General features: G+C 38.5%; 2 protein-coding genes across 5 annotated transcripts in view; one reads left to right on the top strand and one right to left on the bottom strand.

Annotated features, from left to right (window-relative positions):
* Nucleotides 1-23,884, top strand: LOC116054471 (serine/threonine-protein kinase N2-like). Its single transcript, XM_031306039.2, has 20 exons — nucleotides 1-930; nucleotides 1,197-1,359; nucleotides 3,694-3,845; nucleotides 4,111-4,324; nucleotides 5,327-5,455; nucleotides 8,278-8,387; nucleotides 10,316-10,459; nucleotides 10,614-10,689; nucleotides 10,765-10,957; nucleotides 14,936-15,065; nucleotides 15,513-15,568; nucleotides 15,713-15,770; nucleotides 15,869-15,960; nucleotides 17,881-18,057; nucleotides 18,661-18,723; nucleotides 18,822-18,898; nucleotides 20,024-20,166; nucleotides 20,314-20,421; nucleotides 20,794-20,874; nucleotides 21,447-23,884. Exons 2-20 carry the CDS (start codon nucleotides 1,203-1,205, stop codon nucleotides 21,648-21,650), a joined length of 2,364 nt encoding a protein of 787 aa, XP_031161899.1. The 5' UTR covers nucleotides 1-930; nucleotides 1,197-1,202; the 3' UTR covers nucleotides 21,651-23,884.
* Nucleotides 17,731-25,209, bottom strand: part of LOC116054474 (probable palmitoyltransferase ZDHHC12) — a 14,814-nt gene continuing 7,335 nt past the window's right edge. For all 4 annotated transcript variants that reach the window (XM_031306042.2, XM_031306044.2, XM_031306045.2 and 1 more), the window contains exon 6: nucleotides 17,731-17,744. The gene's annotated coding sequence lies outside the window, so the exon portion shown is untranslated. The remainder of the gene's footprint in view (nucleotides 17,745-25,209) is intronic.

Here is a 25,209-nt window from a genome sequence, read left to right on the forward strand (position 1 = left end):
TTTTTTGTATTGCTAAATTTACATAAGTAAAATACATAAATAGTTCTTCCACCACTGGTGTCAGCTCATGTCTAGCCTACATGTAACTCGTATAGTAATGGCTTTCAATCAATGATCCCACCAATCTCCATTATCATTTGTCAGAGCAACAGACAGCTGAGAAGAGGACAACAACAACCACAGAGCTTCCATGTATGCTGCAGACATGAAGTGTACATGCAGGGCTTGTAAACATCCACAGTGCTGTCAGTAAGCCTATAGCGATATGTCCAGCATCATGTTAAGTACAACAACAGCAGCTGCTCCATCATTCCCCACCCTCTGGATTTATGTTGACTACAATCAGGTTATTAATGTCTCTCACACACCTCTAAACACTGCATGTAAGCCGGTCTATGCCTTGTTCCAAAGAGAGCAGCAGCAGCTCTTTGTTTGTCTTTTGGTTGGTGACAGCACAGGAACATGTGGTCATGCAGCAGCCAATGCCGAGCCCAGAGCAGGCGATCAGCACTGTCAGAATAACAGCAGCAGTGCTGGCACTGGAGAGGAACTCTGCCGTCCCCCTGCAGAAAGAAACCCCCTAAAAGAGAGAGAGAGAGAGAGAGAGAGAGAGAGAGAGAGAGAGAGGGATTTGGTTACAGAGCAGAGGAGGATGAGGATGCAGTGGGAAGGGGATGTTGCAGAGGAGGCTGCACGGAGGCAAAAACAAACAGGAGGACAGGCTGTGTGATCCAGGTTTCAAGATGTAGGAGCCGCATCAGAAGAGCCCTCAGTCAGAGTGTGTGTGAGCGCACCATAACATCAGGGGACTTGTGTTTCAAGGATAGTGAAGGTGGAGAGGCGCAACCTGATAAGTCCTCCCCTCCACCTCCACAGAGGATGATGACAAATTAGTCCTTATTCAGCAAGGAGCGAGTGCATCACCCTAAGGTTAGTAAAGTGCAAAGTCATACTGTTTTCACCTGATGTGAACATGTTGTTCTCACTTATCCCGCCTTTTCTTTGGCATTTGTTTTTGTCCAATATGGAAATGAGTTGTGTGTGCAGTTGTGTAATTCCCTCATTGCCACTTGTTATAATGAATCATGGCTGTATTCAATCAGTTCAGTGCTTCCCTGTCACAGCTGACGTGTCAGGAGAAAAAGCATGGTGATAAAGTGGGGCTTATTTTTTCTCAATGTGATGCCGTTATCCAGGATCAGATGTTGTCCACAGCTCAGCAGATGCTGCAGGATAGCCGCTCCAAGATCGAGCTGATCCGACTGCAGATTATCAAAGTCACCCAGGCTGGCAGCAGCAGTGGCGGTGGTGGTATTGGCGGAGATGGTGGCGATAACCCTAACAGCTCCACTCACAGAGGTCAGATTCCTGGGCCGTGAGCCCTTTAGAGTGTCACAGAATGATGCACTGAATGTCCAACAGAGCTTTTATTTTTAACACAAATTATCAGGTTTTGTTTTACTTTAGAGACATGTCTTCTTTATCTACAATTAGGGATATTTCCATCTTCTTCTAGTATGTAAACTACTCAAAAGAGGCATGAACTAATTTATATGCAGTCATCAAATTATATCTGTCACCAGTAGCAACATGAACACATCTGTGACACAGTTTATGGCTTTTTGTTCAGTCAGAATTTCTAAATGTAATGCCATTTTTTTGGACTGTAAAACCAGGCCTTTTAACCTCTGAAGCTCAAATATATCATTGAACCTTTACAAATATGATGTAGGTTCAGGCTGGAAATTGAAAACCAGACAGTATTTTGTCTTCCTTAACTTGGGAACCTGAGATGTGCTACCTTTCATTCACTTTTTGAAAACAAGAATCCTCAGCATCTGGTAAAGAAATCACTGGGTCATTGGTATTGATAACCAATTCTATCTCTTCCTGCATATATGTAATTTTTTTAATAGTTAAAAAAACATTTGTTTCTTTTAAAAAAACCTCACTTTGGTGTCAGAGGTCAAAATGTATGAATGGGTTATGGGTATGAATACTTTGTGAAATTGTAGCTGTTAGACCTCTAAATAACAATTTACACACTTTTTTATTTGGATGTATCTCAGGCACTTTTGCAAACATCGCCATCCTGCTGATGTTAATCCAGATATGTGGTTTAAAAATGTTATGGTTAAATTAAAGGCATTGATGTATGCCAGTTTCATTTTCAATGGAGAGGTTTTGGTTGACACAACAAGCTGCAATATTATTTTAGCTTTAGTTTAGTTCTTTGTGTTAAGTTTTTGTGTCCCCAAAACAACCTACGGTAGATCATCTTTTAAAGCATTTCCTGTGAAGAAAGGTCAAGTTCAGAGACATAGGTGAAAAACTTCAGCTCAGAAATATCATTGCTGGTATCAAAAACCCATATTGGTTGAACTGTGTTTCCTGCCAACTGTCATCTTTGTGGGTGTTATTTGTAAAATCCAGAAAGTGAAACCAATAGATAGAGAGAGAGAGTGAGAGAGAGAGAGACACAGAGAGTAAATGGGACATTTAATTCTGAACTGGAGATGTGTGCCATTTTAAAAACTCTGAAACTAACACTTACACAATGATTCATGGCTTGAAAGTAAAAGAGTATGAAATACGAGAACAGTAACTCTATACCTGGTTTCTTCGGCTCATATGGCCTTTCCCTGAACCCTGACCTCCTTTCCTCTCATTGATTCTTTATAATGTTGCGATCTGCAGAGAATTTAAGTTTACTATAGCAGGCAGTTCAATTCACTGTGTGTCCAAGTGTCAGCTAAACTCTGTGTTGCTAAGATAAGATACAACTTTATTTATCCAGAGGGAAATTGTTGTGCATCAGTTGCAGTACAATGTAGGAAAGAGTGCAAATAATCACAATAAAAACAATAAAGAATATCAGTAAGGTGCAAAAACCAAATGTACAAAATGCCAGAAATGTAAAGGTGCAAATTCAAAATACACATGTCAAACAGTTAACGATGAGGATAATTAAATAAACAGGTTAATATATGCATTTGTTCACAATTTTCATATGGAAAAGAAACACATTTCTAAAAATAGACATTAAATAATTGCTGTTTTTAGCAGCACTATTATATTTTTTCACACCATATGAGCATGTGCAGGACTTGACTAAAAATGTTGAGAGATTCAATGCTTTTCCCTATATCACTTACAACGATACAGTACAATATAGAGAAACCATTTAACCTGTGTTTACACTTCAGAAAATATTAATTGGTGCAGATTCCCTCCAGTAAACTATTGCTGCATGCTGGAAAATCATTATGAAATGGATCAAATTTTAAAAACTAGACATTCAGAAGTCAATATTACAAAAGCAGCAAGAAAAAAAAAACTTAGATTCTTTCAGTCAAGTACTTCCTTTTATCCAACTGTTTGTTCATAACTTAGCAACATGTGAAGGGGTTTTCTCCCCAGTCATTTTAATCATTAATGCCTAGAGCTTTAAATACATTTCAGTGTCAGTGTTCAGATAAGTGTCAGCTAACTGCCAGAAACATAACAATTGTAATGTTAAGACCTTTGCCTGGAGCACAGTGACATTTTAGAGAAAAAGGGCTCCTTTCAGCGTTATAAATATTGATTGCAGGAATTAAAAGAGGATCTATGAGGATGTTTTGCTCGTCTGGAGTGAATTCCTTGATTCTGAAATAGTCTCTCCCTCTCTCTCCGTCTTCCTCTTTCTCCTAGTGTTCTCTCCAGTCGCCATCAGTGCTGTGGATGTTCGTTTGGCAGAGTTGCAGCACTACATGCAGAGAGAGACAGATGCGTTGGTGCTGGCCAAAGATGTGGTGAAGCAGCTGGAGGGAATCTCATCGCTGGACCAGAAGGCACTGGCTGAGGTGGGACTCTCAATCAATCTTATTTTAAAGTAGCTCAAGTTTAGGGATAGATTCAGACAGGCAGGAGTGTACTCAGGTGGGTAAAATCATGATTATTTATTGTTACCAAATTTCTAAAATCATTTAAAAAATTTAAAACTTTCAAGGATATTTACACATTTCATGTTGTTTTACATGTTAACTGCTAACCGTATCCCAAAATACCCAACAGCACTATGTTTTAAAAGGACCAAACATAACTACGCAATGTTTTTATTTCGGTCAGGCTCAGCTCCGGGTGCAGGAGTCTTCCCAGAAGCTGGATCTTCTGCAGCTGTCTCTTGAGAAATGCATGAAGGAAAAGAACCAGAAACCTCTACAGGAGCCTGCAGGGGGGGTAGACCCTTCAGAGGGACCCCCGTCTCCCCAAGACTCCAGACCTGAATGTCCCCTGTCCACCTCGCCGTCTATCTTCTCTATCAAACCTGCCTCCTTGACTGGTATGTATCACTGCAAATTATGCTGTTCTGTATCTGTATGTATAGAAATGTTTCTGCATGATTCATATTCAGGCACTTATAAAAGTTTGTGTGAGTAAGATGGCCACACATTTATTTACTTGGTTTGAATACAGTTTTTCTCCATATTCAGCCTGATTGGTCCTGCACACCACCAGTTTACCTTGAAAATGTAAAAAACACACACACATGGTTAAAACCACATTTTCTTTTAAAGAAAATAATTGCAAGTTGAATTTATTTTGTATTTTTTTTCACTTGAATATGCAGCCCTTTTCAGTAGTATTATGGACGCCCAGTGTTTGAACATGATTTACCATACGCTGACCTGTGCCAGTGGATAATCAGGACATGTAATCTGTTGGTTTTGGATGGTTCAGTTGTAAGCCAGTCTCAAGCTGCACTAGGCAAAAAAAGCCCTTTTGATGATGTAACAAGGAGACAAATCCTGCACTTGCTCTGTTGGCAGCGAATAATGAGAAGGAGTTGCTGAGCGGTGAGAGCACTCAAGGTGATTTTCTGCTCCACTGCTGTTGTTACACTACAGAGAAATAAGGAAAATTAGGATGTGAAAGCTCCAGACATCACTGATTAGAGGCTTCAGTCCGAGAGATGTATTCATGCTGACAAAATTAAAGGTTTAATTTTGAAACGCCACGTTCACTTTGGTCAACTGCCTTTACTGAGATTCATTACCAGGCACTAGAAACACGCATGGTTTGTACAAACGTATTTTGTAAAAAATGTGCTTTTCACTCTTTACACTTGATAGCAACACTGATTTAATTTAGTAGATAGCTCTAATTGCTTTGCTGTAGCTGTAGCTCTTGTTGTAAATTCAGCGACAAATATTTGTTTGTGTTATTGTGTGACTTTGGTGTTTTAAAATCTAACAAAACCAACAAACTAACTAATCAAGCGGCCGTAGAGCAGCAACTCAACAACAGCAATATTAGGTTTTTTAAAGAAAATTATTTTTTTCAGGCAAACTTGAAGTTAACCTTCTTGGATGTGAGGATTTACTGAAACCTCTGACAAACCCAGAGCAGGGAAACCATCCGAGTTCAAGTGATGACGGTTCACCTGCTGCTCACAGGACAGACGGACCCTGTGGTAAGTGGACATGTTGCATTTTTAAAGCATTTCAATAACATCTTATGGTCTTTATCGATAAGTGGAATCTGTTCAGTTGAATGGAGTTATTTTGTTGTTTTGTTTACATTGATTTAAAGTTGTCACTAACATATTAAATGCATTTTTTCTTAAAACTGAAAAATGCTTGTTGTAAAGTATGAACAAGTTATGTAAAGGCTAATTTAATATCAGTGTGCTTATTGCATTTTATTACATCATATCCTCTGCCAAGGATGGTGAAAGTCATCTCAAAAAGCCATTTGCTAAATGCCATGACATTTACTCTATGATTTCAAAAAATTGATCAGAAAAGACAAATGGTTAACAAGTATAAACTTGTTATAAGTTTACAGCTTTGGAATGGAGTTGCTGCTCTACCTCCGCTTGGTTAGTTAGTTTGTTGGTTTTGTTAGCTTTTAAAACACCAAAATCACACGATAACACAAAATAACTAACCGATTGAGGCAGCAGTAGACCAGCAACTCCCGTGTTCTGCAAGGTAAAATTAATGTTTTTGTCAAAGGATTCTGGTGGCTTTGCAGAGAGCTAAGATGTATACAACAGCTTCAGTTTCCCATCAAAAAGGGCTGTCTGACGGCGAGGTAAAGCGGTGAAAATATTCTAAATATAGCGTACACTGAAACAGATATTGATTTTTTTTTAGGGCTGCCCTTGACTAAAGAAATTCTTAGTCGACTAACACTCATATGATGTTGTCGACTAATTGATTAGTTGATTTAATCGACAGATCTTAAAACTGAGTTTCTCCACAAAGAATCATGCAAAAGCACCACTTTAAAGCTTGTGTTTACCAGAGATGTGCTCATAAGATTTTGGAAATAAGTTATTCAGCATGAAACAGCATACAAAAATGACTAATCGACTAAAGAAATCTTAGTCGACTTATCAACTTAGAGGGGGCAGCCCTAGATTTTTTTTAGGTGTATAAAATCGGTTTAGCTGCTGCTCCCGTCCACAGCAGTACATTGCTTCCGTGTCGGTACTCCTGTCTGCTTCTCCAAACTTGGGGAGTGCCGGTGCCATCTACTGTATTTAATACACTGAGTATGGAGAAGTACCTCATACAAGCCCATTTCAAAAGATGCAAACTATCCCTTTAAAATGATTGTCCCTTTAAAGTTTCAGGTTTGATTCCAGCTGCGGTGATCCACACTAATTGTAGTATATTTAACTGCCTGGTTCTCTTAGTGGCTACAGTCAGTTTGCTCTCGGCAGAGTTGTTTCCAGCAGCAGCAGCAGCTCTGATGAACTCTCAGAACACTTTCTGTCCAGCAGCAAATAGCAGACAGACTCAGTTAGAGACTAGCTGGTCAAGAAGGTGGAACATTAACTGTGAGACAGATATTTCCCTCAGGAGTTGATGGAAACCAAACTAGAGCTGAAAGTAGAGTGAATATTGGACTTACATTTATCAAACCTGTCTTCTGACGGGACGATAATGTTGCTCTGTGTCTGCTGGATGTGGAAGTTGCTATAGCTCAACTTTATTAGATGATAATATGTCAGAGTTGTTAGTTTTTCTGAAACAAAGTGGGCAACAACATTTTTATTGCAGCTTTATGTTAAAGCTTTAGTGCGTAACTTTTTTATATCAATAAACGTCCGTTACATTCAAGCCATTGCTAATTAAGACTATCAGCTCCACACAACAATCGCACCGTTGTGACGAAAAGAGAGCTGAGCCAGAAGGCAAAGCTCTCAATCTACCGGTCAGTTTTCGTTCCTACCCTCACCTATGGTCATGAAGGCTGGGTCATGACCGAAAGAACGAGATCCAGGGTACAAGCGGCCGAAATGGGTTTCCTCAGGAGGGTGGCTGGCGTCTCCCTTAGAGATAGGGTGAGAAGCTCAGTCATCCGTGAGGAGCTCGGAGTAGAGCCGCTGCTCCTTCGCGTCGAAAGGAGCCAGTTGAGGTGGTTCGGGCATCTGGTAAGGATGCCCCCTGGGCGCCTCCCTAGGGAGGTGTTCCAGGCACGTCCAGCTGGGAGGAGGCCTCGGAGAAGACCCAGGACTAGGTGGAGGGATTATATCTCCAACCTGGCCTGGGAACGCCTCGGGATCCCCCAGTCGGAGCTGGTTAATGTGGCTCGGGAAAGGGAAGTTTGGGGTCCCCTGCTGGAGCTGCTACCCCCGCGACCCGTTACCGGATAAGCGGAAGAAGATGGATGGAGCTCCACACAACTCTCTCTGTATGGCTATGTTAAGAACATGGTGTCGTCTGGCAACTTCCGCCCGCAGAACTTCGAGTAAAGATAATTACCTCTTCTGAAGAGTCCATCATGTTTTTTTTTAATCCTTCTTTTTTTGTCCTTCTTGGCTACTAGCAACTGCCACACCACCTTGCATGTTTGATCTTTTATTGCACCCATACACTTAAGATGTTTTATGTTTTGATGCTTTTAAGTTTTGTCAGTTTAATATTCTAGTCCAGAAAAGATTTGTAGTTCTTTCACAGTTCATTAACAGCTGAAATTAACTTGAACCTCCTGACCGTTATTGTGATGTGCAGAAAACAAAAGAATCAAGGCTAAGATGCACATATTGTAGCAACTCATCAAGTTTATGATGACTCAGATTTGAACTTGAACTCAACTGGTTAAGTCGTTCAGTCGATAGTTATAGTAAATAATCAGCTGCCTCAATCTGGTTAGAAACACTTTCTGTAAAAACACTGACTAAGTGAGCAGAGAGGGATCAGACAGGACAGATCCTGACCGTTGCTAGGATAAAGAATGTGAATTATTGGTTTCAGTGACGTGTTATTTCTTTCTGTCCCTCAGTGGAGATCAGCGCGGTGCTCAGGCTGGACACCAGAGTGGTTGGCCGGACACGCTGGGCAGCCGTCAGCAGGCTGACCTGGGATCAGACGTTCTGCATCCAGCTGGAGCGGGTGAGTCCAGTCACTGACATGCAGTCTGTCCCAGCATGTTTAGATCAGTGTCTCCACTTTTTGCAGTCAGTAGGCCTGTTTTTTTAATCATGTCTTATATAGTGAATAGTTCATTACGTAGATAGTGTAAGAAAAACTCAAACAAAAGCTCCACCACAGATTTCCCATCATTTAAACTCCCTTTACTGTAGACCAGTTCCCAGCAGTCTTTCCTGTGTATTTACTTCCCTCCTGACCATATTGTTTCAACCTGAAATAAGTTGAATTACAGAAACAAGACGACATTGAGCTACTGAAGATCAAAGACAATATGTTCTCCTTGTATGATGCATGTACCGGACTTTATCTCTGTGACATTGGTGCAGATATAAACAGTATCAGCAGCTAACAGGCTGTAGTAACGCTGTATGTGCTGACACACAATACAGCAACCAGAGGACCATACAGACTGTACAAGGGCACCATGCAGGACAAAGAACACACTGGAAATAAACACAGACACTCAACATATGAGTTGAATTTAGAAAGGAGGCCTTGTTCTAACAAGGAGATTTCTGTTTGGAAATTTAACTTTTTGTGCCCGCCGAAAAAAGCCAAAAGAAGACGTTTCTTCAGTGGTGAAAATGACAAATTAAAGTACTTGTACTTGATTATTTCCAGTTTATGCTACTTTATACTTTTACTTTACTGCATTCCAGAAGGAAATATTGTTACTCCACAGCTATAGTTAATTTCCAGGTAACATAATGATCTAATAAAAGATGACTTTATTAATTAACTGCTCAGCTGTCACGACTCAAGAAATAGACAAAGACAAAAGACTCAAGACAAAAGTCTGAGTGGTATAATTTAATGATTTATTGTCGAAGCGAGGGTATATAGTAGAGATGGGTGCACTGTTTCAATACATTGTGTCAGTGCTTGTGTCAAACAACGAAATACCTCGTCACTGATGGCACTTCATTTAGTTGACAGTTTTGCAGCTGTCACGACTCAAGAAATGCGGGATTGGACCCAAACGCAGAGGATGCAGGCAGAGTGATAGTGGGATAAGATTGGAGTAGAATAGTTGAGAAATAAGGAGATGTGTACACTACAAAGAAATAATCATACGTATGAGAACTCTTCCACCTGATACCAAGTAATATTGTAATAAAGGATTAGCAATGGTATGCATGGTCATCAGGGAAGAGAGAGGTGGCTGAAGGGATGGGCCGGAAGGCATAATGTGACACTAGCAGCATATAAAGTAACTGCAATGTTAAAAACATATTTATGTACAGAATATAACACTCTGAAAAGGCCATTTTGCATAATCTGCACTTCTACCTAAACCTTTGATACTCAAGTACATTTTCCTGATGATGCTTTCACTAAGTATAATTTTGAATGCAGTACTTTTACTTACTTAGGGAGTATTTTTACATTGTGGTATTGCTATCTTAAAAGTCCTCCCCTGCACTGGTGCATTATTGTTGTAGTTCTGTCTGTAACCAACAGGCGTCTCCCTTATACCTGCAGATATTCATCACAGAATCTCAGTCACTCATTATTACACAGAAAATGTGCAGCAAGGTAGCAACTGAAAGCACGTTCAGTGCCACAGTACAAGCATGGAGTTTTTACTCAATATAAAACTCAATTAAAACTTTAGAATCAGAGAAAGGAAGATTCGACTTTATTAGTCCCTCTGATTTAAGCTTTTGTTTGTTCGTTTTTCATGCTTGATTTTAAATTTGGAAAGCTACAGAACAAAATGATCACAGCTAATCAAACAAAATTAAATCAAGTATCAAACATTCAATGCACAAATGAATCGTCCACTTCATGAAACAATCACACAAACCTTCTGTTTTGATGTAAATTCAAATTTCTCAGTTAATTCCTGTGTTCGTTGCTTGTTCTGTCTGCTGTATTATTACTGATAGTCTCGAGAGCTGGAGGTCACTGTCTTCTGGCGGGACGGGAGGGCGATGTGTGCAGTCAAGTCCCTGCGACTGGAGGAGATGATGGACAACCCGAACCACGACCAGGAGTTACGCCTGGAGCCACAGGGCCTCCTCTATGCCAAGGTACACACAATGACCTGCTACTGTACAGGTGTTTGGTAACAAAGATCCTATGATGTCTACGTTTTAACTATAAGATGTTGAGAAGCTCATAATCTTGGCATAAACACGTGTAAATGTCCCAAATAAAAACATTCTTCTGTACGGGATTTTACAGCTTCAATTCATTGACACTGTTGTTGAGCGGCAGCCGAAACTGAGACGTCAGCGATGTATCTTCACTAAAGAGAGAGGTACAACCTGTTGATCAACACTCTTTACCTGTTGTTGGTTGATTTATTTATGTACGATTTCTTCCTCTTCCTCAGGGAAGAACTTCCTCCGAGCGGCCCAGATGAACATGAATTTTGCCACGTGGGGTCATCTGATGATGAGCATCCTCCCTCGCTACAGCTCCTTCACCACATTCAGCTCATCCCTCTCCACGGCCCCCGACCTGGTGGCCAACAGCACCCAACATCCGACTGAGAAGGAGCCTCAAACCACCACTCCACTGCCAAGGTCAGAAACAATCACAGCATCCAGTGGTGGAGGAAGTATTTAGATCCGTTACTTCAGTAACGTTAGATTATTATTACTCGTGGCCAAGATTAGCTCAGTTGGTAGAGCAGGCGCACATATATAGAGGTTTACGCCTCGACGCAGCGGTTGCGGGTTTGACTCTGACCTGCAGCCCTTTGCTGCATGTCATTCCCCCTCTCTCTCCCTTTTCATGTTTTCATCTGTCCTGTGACAATAAAGGCCTAAAATGCCCCAAAAAATGATCTTAAAAAAAAATAAAGATTATTATTACTCATGCTTTAATGCAAAAGCAGGATTTTACTGTTGTAGCTGGTTGAGCTGGAGCTCATTTTAAACTCTTAACCCTTGTGTTGTCTTCCCCGTCGACCATGCAAATTTTCTTTTTTTGCGTCAAAATTTAAAATTAAAACTTTTTTTCAACACTTTCGCTGTTGTTCGCTTTTCGCGATGTTTTTTCTCTCCACTTTTTCTGAAGTTTTTGAAGCTTTTTCCAACATATTTGTCACTTTTCAACGTTCTTTCATCATTTTCTTTTTCAAATGCTATACAATTGAATGAAACAACCAAATTCAATGAAAGTAGTGAACTGATCATTTATATTATTTGTGAAGAGCATTGTATGGAACCATCCACGTTATTTTTTTTTGACAATTTGGTTGCAAGAAACCCAAATTTCTGATATAGAAACTTGTTGAAAGCGGGTCAAATTTGACCCGAGGACAACAGGAGGGTTAACTGATGATTATTTTCATTATGGATTCATCTGCTGATTATTTTCTCCATTGATTGTTTGGTTTGTAAAAATAGTGATACATGTGACTCTTTGTTATGTCCAACCAACAGTCCAAACCTCAACATTATTTCTAATACATTACATGTATTAACATTATTAAAAGGAAAAGCAGCAACTCTTCACATTGGAGAAGCTGGAACCATGAAAGGCATTTTTGCATTAAAAATCTCTTGAACAATTATTAAAATAGTTCCCAATTAATCTTCTGTCAATTGACTAATCGCTTCAGCTGTACTGTATAAACTGTTGGGTAGTTTAATTTTTAACAAAACATCATTATGTTATTAACTCTTGACTGACCTGACATAGTGTTAGATAGTACTTAGTAGACTATGCTTCCAACATGCACTGTAGCATCCTTTGCAGCAGTATGTTTATTTATTGTTTGGCTTTTGGATAGAGGGACAAAAGAACTGTGTTGTATTTTTGAGAACTATGGACTGACTCAGCATGTGACGGAGCCCACACACAACAAGGGGCACACTCTGGACTTGATTATCTCGAAGGGTTTGAACATTTCCAAGGTTGTGGTGACTGATGCTGCTCTCTCTGATCATTCCTGTGTTTTCTTTAATGGCACTATCTCTGTGCACAAAAGTGTCCAAACAAAGTTAATAAGAAAACGGTATATCACTGACAACACCAGTGAAACATTCATTCAGCTTTTCTCGTCCACACCCACCCTCTCAGGGGTCTCAGTCACTGAGCTTGTAGACAATTTCAATTGTAAAATTACAAATGTTATTGATGCCATTGCTCCCATTAAGGTAAAAACTGTCTCTGATAAGAAAAGATCTCCATGGAGAAATGCCATACTGGTAAGAACAGAAAAAAGAGAGTGTCGAAAAGCAGAACGCAGGTGGCGAAAAACTAATCTCCAGGTCCACTACAACACCTATAAAGAGAGACTTCGTACTTATAATTTGGAACTGAGAAATGCAAGGCGGTCCTTCTTCTCGGACATTATTGCCAAAAACAATAATAATTCACGTGCTTTGTTTGCTACTGTCGATAGGTTAACAAACCCTCCAGTACCAGTAGCATCTGAACTTTTATCCACAAAGGCCTGCAATGATTTTGCCACCTTCTTCAATGACAAAATTCAGAAAATTAAACAAACAGTCAGTGCTTCCATATCGAGTACAGGGTATGTGTTGTCACAGTGTCCAGGCAAAACAGATTCCAGAATGACCCAATTTCATATGATTAACCGTAAAAACCTAGAGGACATTATACAACATCTGAAAACCTCCTCCTGCTGCCTTGATATTCTACCAACGGGCCTTTTCAAAAATGTTGCAAATTGTTTGGCTACAGATCTTTTACAGATTGTAAACACGTCTCTTCTCTCAGGTATCTTCCTACAGGCCCTGAAAACTGCAGTCATTAAGCCACTCTTAAAAAAGAACAATCTAGACACATCACTAATGAGCAACTATAGGCCGATATCAAACCTTCCATTTTTAAGTAAAATCATTGTAAAAACGGTTTCTCAACAACTGAACCTTTTCTTGTCACTAAACAACAGTTTTGATGCATTCCAGTCGGGTTTTCGACCACACCACAGCACTGAGACAGCTCTTGTTAAAGTCTTTAATGACATCCATTTAAACACAGATAGTTTTCAAAATTTCAGTCTTGGTATTACTTGATCTCAGTGCTGCATTTGATACGGTCGACCATGACATATTACTAGACCGATTGGAAAACTGGGTTGGCATTTCTGGCTCAGTACTAAAGTGGTTTGAGTCTTATTTAAAGAATAGGGACTACTTTGTGTCTATAGGGAATTATACATCTGAGCATACAAATATGACGTGCGGAGTTCCCCAAGGCTCAGTTCTGGGGCCTCTCCTGTTTAACATCTACATGCTTCCACTGGCTGAAATTATGGAAAACAACAAAATAAGTTACCATAGTTATGCGGATGACACACAAATTTATATAACCTTATCGCCAGGGGACTATAGTCCAATACAACAACTGACTAAGTGCATTGAACAAATTAACGACTGGATGTGCCAGAACTTTCTTAAATTAAATGAAGAAAAAACTGAGGTGGTTGTTTTTGGAGCAAAAGAGGAACGATTAAAAGTCAGCACTCAGCTTCAAACGATAATGTTAACAACAACAGACAAAGCCAGAAATCTTGGTGTAGTCATGGACTCAGACCTGAATTTTAACAGCCACATTAAGACAATTACAAAGTCAGCCTATTACCACCTTAAAAATATATCAAGGGTTAAAGGACTTATGTCTTAGCAAGACTTGGAAAAACTTGTCCATGCTTTTATCTTCAGTAGACTAGACTACTGTAACGGAGTCTTTACAGGTCTCCCTAAAAAATCAATCAGACAGCTGCAGCTGATTCAGAACGCTGCTGCTCGAGTCCTCACTAAGACCAAGAAAGTGGATCACATCACGCCAGTACTGAAGTCTCTACACTGGCTTCCAGTGCATCAAAGAATTGATTTCAAAATACTTTTGCTGGTTTATAAATCACTAAACGGTTTAGGGCCAAAATACATTTCTGATCTGCTAGTACACTATGAACCACCCAGACCTCTCAGGTCGTCTGGGACAGGTCTGCTTGTTGTCCCCAGAGTCAGAACTAAACAGGGGGAAGCAGCATATAGTTTTTATGCTCCACATATCTGGAACAAACTCCCAGAAAACTGCAGGTCAGCTGCAACTCTCAGTTCTTTTAAATCAAGGCTGAAGACCAATCTATTTGATGTTGCCTTTCTTTAAATAACTTCATTTCTTATACTGAAGTTGCATTGTTGACACTGTATGACAATCTATATAAGCATATAAAGAGAAATTCCTATTTTATCTGCTTTTATATATTTAACTGTTTTAATTGCTCTTCAATGTTTCATTTCTTATACTGCACTGTAACTTTTATTCTTGTATTTTATCTGTTTTAAATTTTTTAATCTGTTTTCATGTAAAGCACTTTGAATTGCCCTGTTGCTGAAATGTGCTATACAAATAAAGCTGCATTGCCTTGCCTTGCCTTTTGGATTTTATTTCTGTGTAGCAGCCAACAGATGTCAGACCTTCAGACCAAACCTTAGTACCATAAGCCAACACATTTTTTTTTTTGTGTTCTGACGGACAATTTCCGTTTTTTTGTTGTTTTTGTCTTTGTACATGTGCAGCGAAGCCCCAGAAATCCGAATCACTGAGGATCAGCAGTCTCCCACCAGCTTCGACCAGGGAGGCAACACACCCAACATCATCACCTCAGCACACAAAACATCATCTGTGCCTGCATCGCAAGAAAAACTGGTAGATATTGTTGGGTATTCTCTTTAATACTTTTATCCTAAGTGACTTTGAAAGAGTGAAACAGTGCATTGTATTTTATATGGTAATTATATTTTGTAGTAATAATCTGAATCTGCAAAATAAATAAAGCTGTCAAATAACTGAAGTAAAAAGTATTTCCCTCTGAAATGTATTGAAGTAGAAGTATAAAGTAGCATAAAATACAAATACTCAAAGTACCATATTGGTCTAAAAACTTGAGCAAATGTACTTAGTTTCTTTCCACCACTGCCTGTGGGTTTAGGAACGTATACAATTCTTTCATTTTAAGAAACTCTTTCAAAGCAAAAGAGTCAACAATACTACTACTATTTTATGATGACAATTGTAAATGCAATTTACAATTGGGATGTGATTTGTGGATGTGACTGAATGGTAAAATGTTCCAAACTTTGTCTTTATTTGCAGTCATCCATAAACAACACAGAAGAAGGAAGTGAAGATCAGCCTGTATCTGCTCTAAAGTACACACACACACACACACACACACACACACACACACACACACACACACACATTCACATGTATACACAAATACTATCTTATATACTGTAAAAGTTAAGAAAGAAGCTCTGCCTTTATTTTGTATTTCTGTCTTTTTACACAAGGATGCAGATGGAAGATTTTAAATATATTTCAGTTCTGGGCAGAGGACACTTTGGAAAGGTGAAAAAGTTTTCCCCTTAAGCTCATCGTGCTTGATCAAAAATCTTCTTCTCGTCTTTGTTGTCCTCAGTCGGTTGGTTGTGAATGTTTCTGTTTAGGTCCTGCTGGCAGAATTTAAGAAGACAGGAAAACTGTACGCCATCAAAGCCTTGAAGAAAAGAGACATTGTGACTCGTGATGAAGTGGATAGGTGTGTGTCAAGCTTTAAAGAGTCAGGTTATCCAAATTACAAAAAATTAGACCTACAAACAGATATACTGGGCTCCACCTAAAAATTACAAAACATTCTTTCTTCATTAGAAAGTAGTTCTAGTAAAAACTGTACAGATTGAGGTCTGTGGATTATCCTAATGGACATTTTCAGTGCATTGAGATCCACAAATATGGCAGCAGAAATCTCACAGACCAATTTACCAAAACATTGGCTATAACCAAACTGCGTGGCAAGACATCATGAAGGGGACGTAGAAGATGAGTCAATTTGTATTTTGGGCAAATGGACCCTTTAAACTTTAATAGTAACCAACTTTGTCATTTTCTCTACGAAGTTAGAGTGCTTTAAATTAAACAGAATGAACGATCCACTTTGAAATAGGGTTTGTTTATTGACTCTGTTAATGCATTATACTTATTCAAACTCTTTTTTTTTACTGAATGAAGAATGTGTATTGGATTCTATATTAACACATTAGCAAAGCCATTACAGCCAAATTAAATGCTGTAATTTAAATGAGCTAAAAGAAGACAGAGGTAAAACAAAGAGCTACAGTTGGCTGATTGTATTTCTTAGGCATTTGGTTCAAGGTCCTAGTTATTGTATCTTCTTACTTGTTTGTTTCTTCTTTTATTTGAAAGAATTTGTACCAAAGGTCATTTAGACCAAATTTAGGCCAAAGGCCATACCGAAGTACTGAGCTAAAACTTTACAAGAAACAGTAATACCAGTGGTGTAGTCTAATGTATTGTAGTGGGTATACTGTACTGTATATGTATGGATTGGGGGGGGGGCATATCATAGTGGGGGTCTGGGTGTCCTCCCCCAGGAAAATTTCAGCGTCAAAGACTTCATTTCCTGCACTCTGACACACTTTTATGCACCAATTTACAAAGGAAATACCTTTATTTAGCCTATGCGATGAAAAAAAACACAGATGACAATTCAAAATATATAAAAATTATAATGGAAAGTATGTTGTTGCATGTCATTGGGCATTTTTAAGTAGGTATATGGAAATCCTGGAGCTTTCTTAGTGGGTATACTGCGTATACCTGCGTATCACGTAGACTACACCACTGAGTATTACCACATTAAAGCGTAACTCTCGCCAAAATGCAACCTAGGGTCTTTTTGTGAATGTACCCGAGTCAAACGTTCGTTTAAAAGCATATTTAGGACGGAAGCGCCACTTTTAAGATGTACCATATTTTAGTTTTTCGGTCAAATGGCCTTTTGAATGGGAGTGCTAGGGGCACTTTTATGCTAGCCTCAAAATAGCTATTTTTAAAACACTAAGAAGGCTCAACACAATATTAAACTTTGCTCCAAGTATCACCACGGTCTCTACACCTTAACGAAAGCATTGAGAACATTGTTTGTGTACCCAGAGTTTACTAAGAAGAGAGGTTTTGAACAACTCACTGTAGCTCTTGTTGTTTCCAGCCGCTACCACCTCGGCAGTCAAAACGAGTCGACGTCAAAACAAGTAGCCACAGATTTAGTATATCCCTTGTGCACCGGTGTAGTTAAGGTGTAGAGCCCCTGGTCATACTTCGAGCAAAGTTTCATGTTGTGTCGAGCCTTCTTAGTGTTTTAAAAAAATCTTTTTTGAGGCTAGCATAAGAGTGCCCCTATTACTCCCATTCAAAAGGCCATTTGACTGAAAAACTAAAATTTGGTAAATCTTAAAAGTGGCGATTCCGTCCTAAATATGCTTTTAAACGAAAGTTTGACTCGGGTACATTCACAAAAAGACCCTAGGTTGCATTTTGGGCGAGAGTTACACTTTAAAGACATTCAATTAAGGTCTAAAGATGGCAATTTGTTATAAAGGTAAATGAAATATATGAAGTTCAGAGTAACTCGTGTTAAAAGTGGGGTTTTATTCTGCAGCCTTATGAGCGAGAAAAGGATCTTTGAGATGGTTAACGCATCCAGACATCCGTTCCTGGTGAACCTTCACGGCTGCTTCCAGACCAGCGACCACGTCTGCTTCGTCATCGAGTATTTACCAGGCGGCGACCTCATGATTCACATCCACAACGACGTCTTCACCGAGGCCCAGACCAGGTTCCTATTTATCCTTGTGTTGTTTAAGCAGGGTTTCCGCGGGGTCTTAAAAAGTCTAAATTTTAGGCCTTAAAAAGTCTTACATTTGCTGAAGTACTGTGTTCTAGGTCTTAAATCATTTTAAACAGGTCATAATTTTCCTACGTCCATGCAATGCTACCTCTAATGCTCTTTTTTATTTTTTATTCTGTGGTGTTGTAGTTCTTTCTTTCGTTAGTCCAAATTGAATTTCTCTGTAAAAAAATTATCTTAAAAAAAGAAGTAATCAACACATTTATGCAGAAATATAAAATAGTATTTTTACACTGTGGTATTGATTTTTTTACTTAGAAGATCGGAATCTTTTCACCACTGGTGTAATATAAGAGCATTTGTATTTCAGCATTGCTACACTGTAAAATCAGCACACTGTCACAACCATCAGGGGATACTCTTTAACAGCTTTTCCAATTAAAAGTGGTTTGGTCGTTTTTTTGTTTTTTAAGAATTTGAATTCATTTACAAAAAGGGAAATCAAAGGAACCTTCTGGGGTTGGAAGAAAGTGCAGCAAGTGTGGTCATATTCAGTATTATAATCCATGATGAATCTATTGTTGTTTACAGGTTTTATTCAGCATGTGTCGTGCTGGGTTTAGAGTTTCTGCATCTGAATAAAATCATCTATCGGTAAGTCCTACCGTTCCAAAGGGATGTTGTGTCACTTTATGTTTCACCGTACTGGAGCTTCAGGTATAATTACATGAACTGGAGTGTGTTTTACACAGAGATCTGAAGCTGGACAACCTGTTAATGGATGCAGATGGATTTGTGAAAATCACAGACTTTGGACTTTGTAAAGAAGGTGAGTTGATTTATCATTACACTGTCTATATACATCGCTTGACTCTTCTACTTCCCCCACCAAAATACACAGTGGTGGAATGTAACTTATGCTGCATTCATGTGCTCCTCGGGTGCTCCCATTTCCCAAGTTGGAAAGTCGTTTTTTCGACTTCGGTCATAATGTAAAAACAAACAAACATGGCCGCTACAAAGAATATGTGTTGTATTTTATTGTTCAGAGCATTTAAACAACACATTGACAGCTGTTTTCAGTATTTATTTCCATTTGAAGATTCATATTTAGTGCTTTTGTCCCAGACTTGTTGCTCCACCAGTACATTCCCTAAAACCACTGAAATATTGCTCTAACTGACTTGTCTTAGGGTTAATGCTAATACATAACTTTTTCTTAAATAATTTAGGTCACTCTTACATGGACAGCAACTAACCTTACAACCTATATCCACATTATACATTATATGTGAGCGTTATATATATATAATATATATAATATACGTTTTTATATTCAATACGTGAATCAATAAAAGGTTTCTTACCATCAACACAACATCATATTTCAGCAAGTCATGTAACAACAGTTTTGACGACTTTCTGAGTTGTTGTTCCGACATGAGGGGGCATTCACATGGATTTTCACATTTGGGAACTCATTTTTTTACGATTATTCGGACACAACTTGAATGCAGCATAAGTACATTTACTCAAGTACATCCAGTGGACTTTCGCATGCGGGTGAGCAGTGAGCTGGCGACATGGAGGGAGGCTGGGCGCCATTCCTCTGCACAAGTACATGTGACACAAAGCCATTTGACTTAGTTTGGGCTTTTTTTTCCACTACAACTTTAACAGATTTACAGAAATTGTGATAATGGTCATTTTCAAATTATTCTCAAGGAAGTTTTTTTCTGTAGAAAAATGAGAAAATCATAAAAAATATGTGCAATCTTTGTGTTATCAGTCCATTAATCTCTAAATCTGAGCTGGGAATACTCTCAAAATCAGAATTGGTCAAATTCTGCACATAAAGGCTTTAATTACTCACACTTATGATCCTTTATTTAAATTGTACTCAAAACTCTTCTTAAGTCAATCTGCCGTGATTCTTTTGTCAATATTTCGGCAGGGATGGGTCACGGGGATCAGACGTCAACTTTCTGTGGGACTCCTGAGTTTCTGGCTCCTGAGGTCCTGACAGACGACAACTACACCCGAGCGGTGGACTGGTGGGGGATGGGCGTCCTCATCTATGAGATGCTCGTGGGAGAGGTTGATTACTCATATTTTTTGTTTTTCTTTCATCGTTTTTTTGCATGTCTAGTTGCAAGAGTAGATAACCCAGTTATCAATGCGAAATTCCAAAATATAAATCTCTCATTAAATCTCTAACGGAGCATCTCTCTGCCCTGCTACCAGTCTCCGTTCCCCGGTGAGGATGAGGAGGAGGTGTTTGACAGCATCGTCAATGATGATGTGCAGTATCCAGGGTCTCTTCCTCCTGACGCCGTCTGCATCATCCAGAAGGTATACAAGCCTCTTATCTGTTGCTGTCTTAACTCCAATTTTATTACAATTACTTGAGATATTTATGCCTTATTTATTACCTTCCCACTAATTCACTATAACAGAATTGGGTATATTTGAAAACCTATAAATCATGATTAGAATAATATATATATATATATATATATATATATACACATATACTCAAACAAATACACACACCTATAGGAGATAATAACAATACCACCAGCTGTTATGGCTAAAAGGCGAAGCTTTAAAAAAGCAACAAAAGATGTTTAATATCATTGTAGAACCAAATTGGACTGCGATGCTTCGTATTACTTATTCATGTTAAGTATATTTAATTTACAAACCTCGATCATCCGTCTACAGCTGTTGAAGAAGAATCCTCTGAAAAGACTGGGAGCCGGAGAGAAGGACGCAAACGAAATCAAAGGAGAGAAATTCTTTGAGGTAAATCACTTTCTTGAACATTACGTACTCTCTAAAGTTACATATAATGGAAATACACAAGTACAAGTACATCAAATATGTACTAAAGTACAATACTTGAGTAAAAGTACTCCCACCACTGATATATATATATATATATGTATATATATATATATATATATATATATATATATATATATATATATATATATATATATATATATTAGGGGTGCACAATTCAGAAAATGTCACGATTCGGTTTGATATTGATTTTTAGGCTCAAGATTCAAAATCGAATTTCGATTAAAAAACGATTCTTGATTAAAAAACAATTCACAGTATGTAAATGTAGTTAATTTTCCCATGTGATTGCAGTAGACATACAATAAAAATATATATATATATATAAATCGATTTTTGGAATTCTGTGAATCGATTTTGAATCGGTAGAGCTTGAATCGCCATTCGAATGTGAATCGATTTTTTTGCACGCCCCTAATATATATATATATATATATATAGTTAAATGTTTCAATAAAGTGTTAACAACTGGTAATATTGCTTCAACATGAAAGGGAAATTTTGTCTTTCAGACCATCGACTGGGAAGCCCTCATGGCCAAGACGGTAAAACCGCCGTTCCTGCCGTCAATCAAGGAGTCAATGGATGTCGGCAACTTTGACAGCGAGTTCACTCGACTGCAGCCAATCCTGTCGCCTCCCGCCAAGCCCTTCGTCCTCTCTGCTGAGCAGCAGGAAGCCTTCGCAGACTTCGACTTCTGCGCCTTGCATGGATGAAAGAAGAGCTGAAGTAACCAGGGTGGGAAAATGATTACATTTAGTTTGCGGCTGGAATGTTTGGCCACTTTAGGGGACCAAACATCATCATTTACGTTTAATCAACTCCCCTATTGGCAAGTAAAATAATTCATTCATTCATTCAAATAATAATTTATTCATAAAGTGATTAGCTACTCTATTTATATTTTTTTAAATAAAAACATTAAATATGTAGCTGTTTAGCAGTCGGACTTGCAAGAACATTGACAGGACTTTTTTAAACTTTAGTATTTGGTCTAGTGCTGTTTTCGCTCATTAGTTAATAGTCAATTGGCACAAAATGAATCAGTGACAAATGTCATGATCGATTAAAGTCCTTTATCAAATACAAATACTAAAGGTTTGCCAATTACAACCACAAATGTGACATGAGTAAACGTTTTTACTTATGGACTATTGTAAGTTGTAATGGCGATTAGTCAGACTTTTGACCGTTAGACTTAATTGATCAATCAAAGGAAAAAAGACAGATTAAAGGAAGACTTCAACATTTTGGGAGTCTTATTTACTTAATTAGTAAGTAAGTTAGTTATCTTCAGCAGAGCTTATCTTAGCACAAAGACTGGAAACGGGCCAACAGGTAACCTGGCTCTGTCCAAAGGTAACAAAATCTGTCGACCAGCCCTGCTAGCTCTTTCCTCATCTCCAGTCTTTGTGCTAAGCTAAGCTAGTCAACTGCAGGCTGTACAGTATAGCTTCATATGTATCATACAGACATGAGAGTGGTAGTGATCTTTTCATCTAACTCTCGCCAAGAAAGCAAATAGGTGTATTTCACAAAATGTCAAACTATTTAATTAAAAAGAAAAGAAATTATTTGTTAGTTAGCCCTAGTTTGTTTAAAAAAGTGAGTTTTGGAAGCCAGAAATCTGACCTCCCAGCCTAATAATCATTTAGCTATTTGTATTGATCAACAATAATCAACAATCAACAATCCTTAAAGAAAGTCTCCCACCCTGGTCTTCGTAGTACCACTAAATGAACGAACACCTTGGATATTTCTGCAGCTCAGTCATTTGCAAACAGGACTCTACATACGATCCCGTGGCTGATTTTGCTGACTGTTCTCAACCGCCATCCAATCGACAGCCAATTGTCGATCAAATAAACCAGGCAGCATCTTTTTTTTGTTTTTAACAGAGCAAAAGAAATTGATTATAACCCTTTATATTCTCTGTGGAGAGTCAAGCTTTGTTTTGACTTCTCCTGCAGTAATACAACTCACCTGCTCCTGCTATCAAGAGTTTATTTATGAGAGCTGCTCAGGTGAAATGTTGTAAAAACAAATACAGGATGCTTGAAGAGTTTATAACATTATTATCACATCTTTATTCTTCTTATAATTTAATTTTAATACTCCAATATTGGATGATTTGCTATGTACCAGTCAAAATACAAAATAGTACAAACTAAACCTTAAATTATAGTAGCCGTGCAATACATTTAATATGTATAGTTTTGGTGAGCCCCTACATGCATCCAGTGTTCCTCCGTTTGACGTCATAATTTCAGCCACTTCCTCTTGCCACATTACATCATTTTGCTAATTTTGCACCTGATACACAAGTAGTTAAGGCAGCGACTGCCTGGACTCTGTAAGAGTCTGTAAGTTGCCTTATGTTGCCTCATAAATGTATAAAATTATGATTGTCATACCTCTCTGGAAGTTAACACATACTGTAATGCTGACTCATATTCATGTGTGTAGCAGTGTTTGTTGCCTAAGTTGCGGGTGCGTCAGTCACAAATGGGGCATAATTATGTGATGTGGTAAGAGAAAACGTGTCACGGTTAGAAGAGCAGGCAGCAGGGGCAGAACAGGCAGACTGGTGCAGTTCAATGATTCATTAGGAAAAAGGCTTACAGGCAGAGAGCCCAAAGGCAGGTAGAAATGATGAACCAACTCAGGTCAGGTGACTGCAGGGCTGATGAGGGAAGTGGGAACAGGTGTGCAGGTGGGAGGGGATTTCAGGTGGGCTGGCAAGAGAGTCTGAGGGCATCGTATGGACGGTTCAAGAATGGCAGGTGTGGGGAGTGTACATGGCCAGAGGGAAGTAAGCAGGAGCAGGTGACAGACACAGACGAGACAGTCCTGGTGATAAAATGACTCACGGATCATAATATAATATCACATAGGAAAACTACAATGGCACAAAGACGAACTAATAACACTGACTGAAAGACGATGGAAAATTACAAAAAAAAACTACAAAAATTTTAAATCAATAGGCTAATAATTGTCCATAAAGTTAAATCAACACCTCTGAAAGTCTCATCAAAAAGCAACTTACTTATCAGCTTCACCAAATGAATTTACTGCAGAGCTATTGTCTTGAACTGTATGTTCACATTTCCATGATTTTGGTAGAAGTAATATGTCAGCCACGAAGTAAAATGTCAAGCAAGTTTAAAAAATCCAGGATTGGTCGGTTTATAATAATAGCCACTACTCCAAAGCTTTTACACTTTCAGCTTCGTTAATCAGCTGTTAGAGCTAGCTCAACTGGCAGGGAGCCACCCAGCTGAGCTGAGAAGCTCACTAGAAGAAGTACTCAGATTTTTTACTTGAGTAAAAGTAGCAATACTACAGTGTATAAATACTCTGGTACAAATAAAAGTCCTGCATTCACACTGAAAAGTACAAAAGTAATTGGCATCAAAATATACTATAATATACTTTACCAAACGTAAAAGTACTCATTATTCATAATGGCCCATTTTAGAATAATACATGTTATATTACTGGATTATAATTATTGATTCATCCAGGTGTTCTACACTTTAATGTCATAGCTGGTAAAGGTGGAGCTCATTTTAACTACTTTAGCCTATATACTGCTGGGCAGCTTGTGAATCCCCCCCCATAGATCAATTAACCAATCAATTATAATACATTGTAATTTATTTGTTGATTATATTTTGTATTGACAATTTAAAATGTAAAGTACAAGTACCTCAAAATGTATTTAAGTCCAGTACTTGAATAAATGAACTTAGTTATATTCTACCACTGCAGTACACAAATTCACTATAAATCTACAGAATTTTGTTTAATAAAAGTTCAAACATTATTGCCTTTTTTAAATAAACGTATAAATGTAATTCTTGCCTCTAATAACCAGTCGTAGCCTCTTCAAGCATCCTGAGTTTTGGAGATTGAGCTCGCTTTGTGGCCTTTGCTTATTTTCGTACAGTTCGTGCTGCCGTTTCTATGCATCACTGTGACAGGCTTCGCCCACTGCCTTGACCAAACAAATGAAACAAGCTAACCCAATTTATGGTTACAAGTCTTTTTTTAAATATGGAAATGTTCAACGTTTATGTCAAGTCATTCCCTTGTAGCAAAGACGCATTCACACATCCGTCTCCACCTGACCAACTGTTTTCTGTGCGTGTAGAAGTGCATGGCACCGTGGTGAAATCCTGTAAAAGCTAGCGATATATTAAAGAGAAGCCATAGAGAATCTAATATAGCCATAATGATAAGAAACACATCTTTATTTTGAATTTAGCATAT

The sequence above is a fragment of the Sander lucioperca genome, chromosome 2 (genome assembly GCF_008315115.2).
Source record: "Sander lucioperca isolate FBNREF2018 chromosome 2, SLUC_FBN_1.2, whole genome shotgun sequence".
In the NCBI taxonomy this organism is placed as follows: Eukaryota; Metazoa; Chordata; class Actinopteri; order Perciformes; family Percidae; genus Sander; species Sander lucioperca.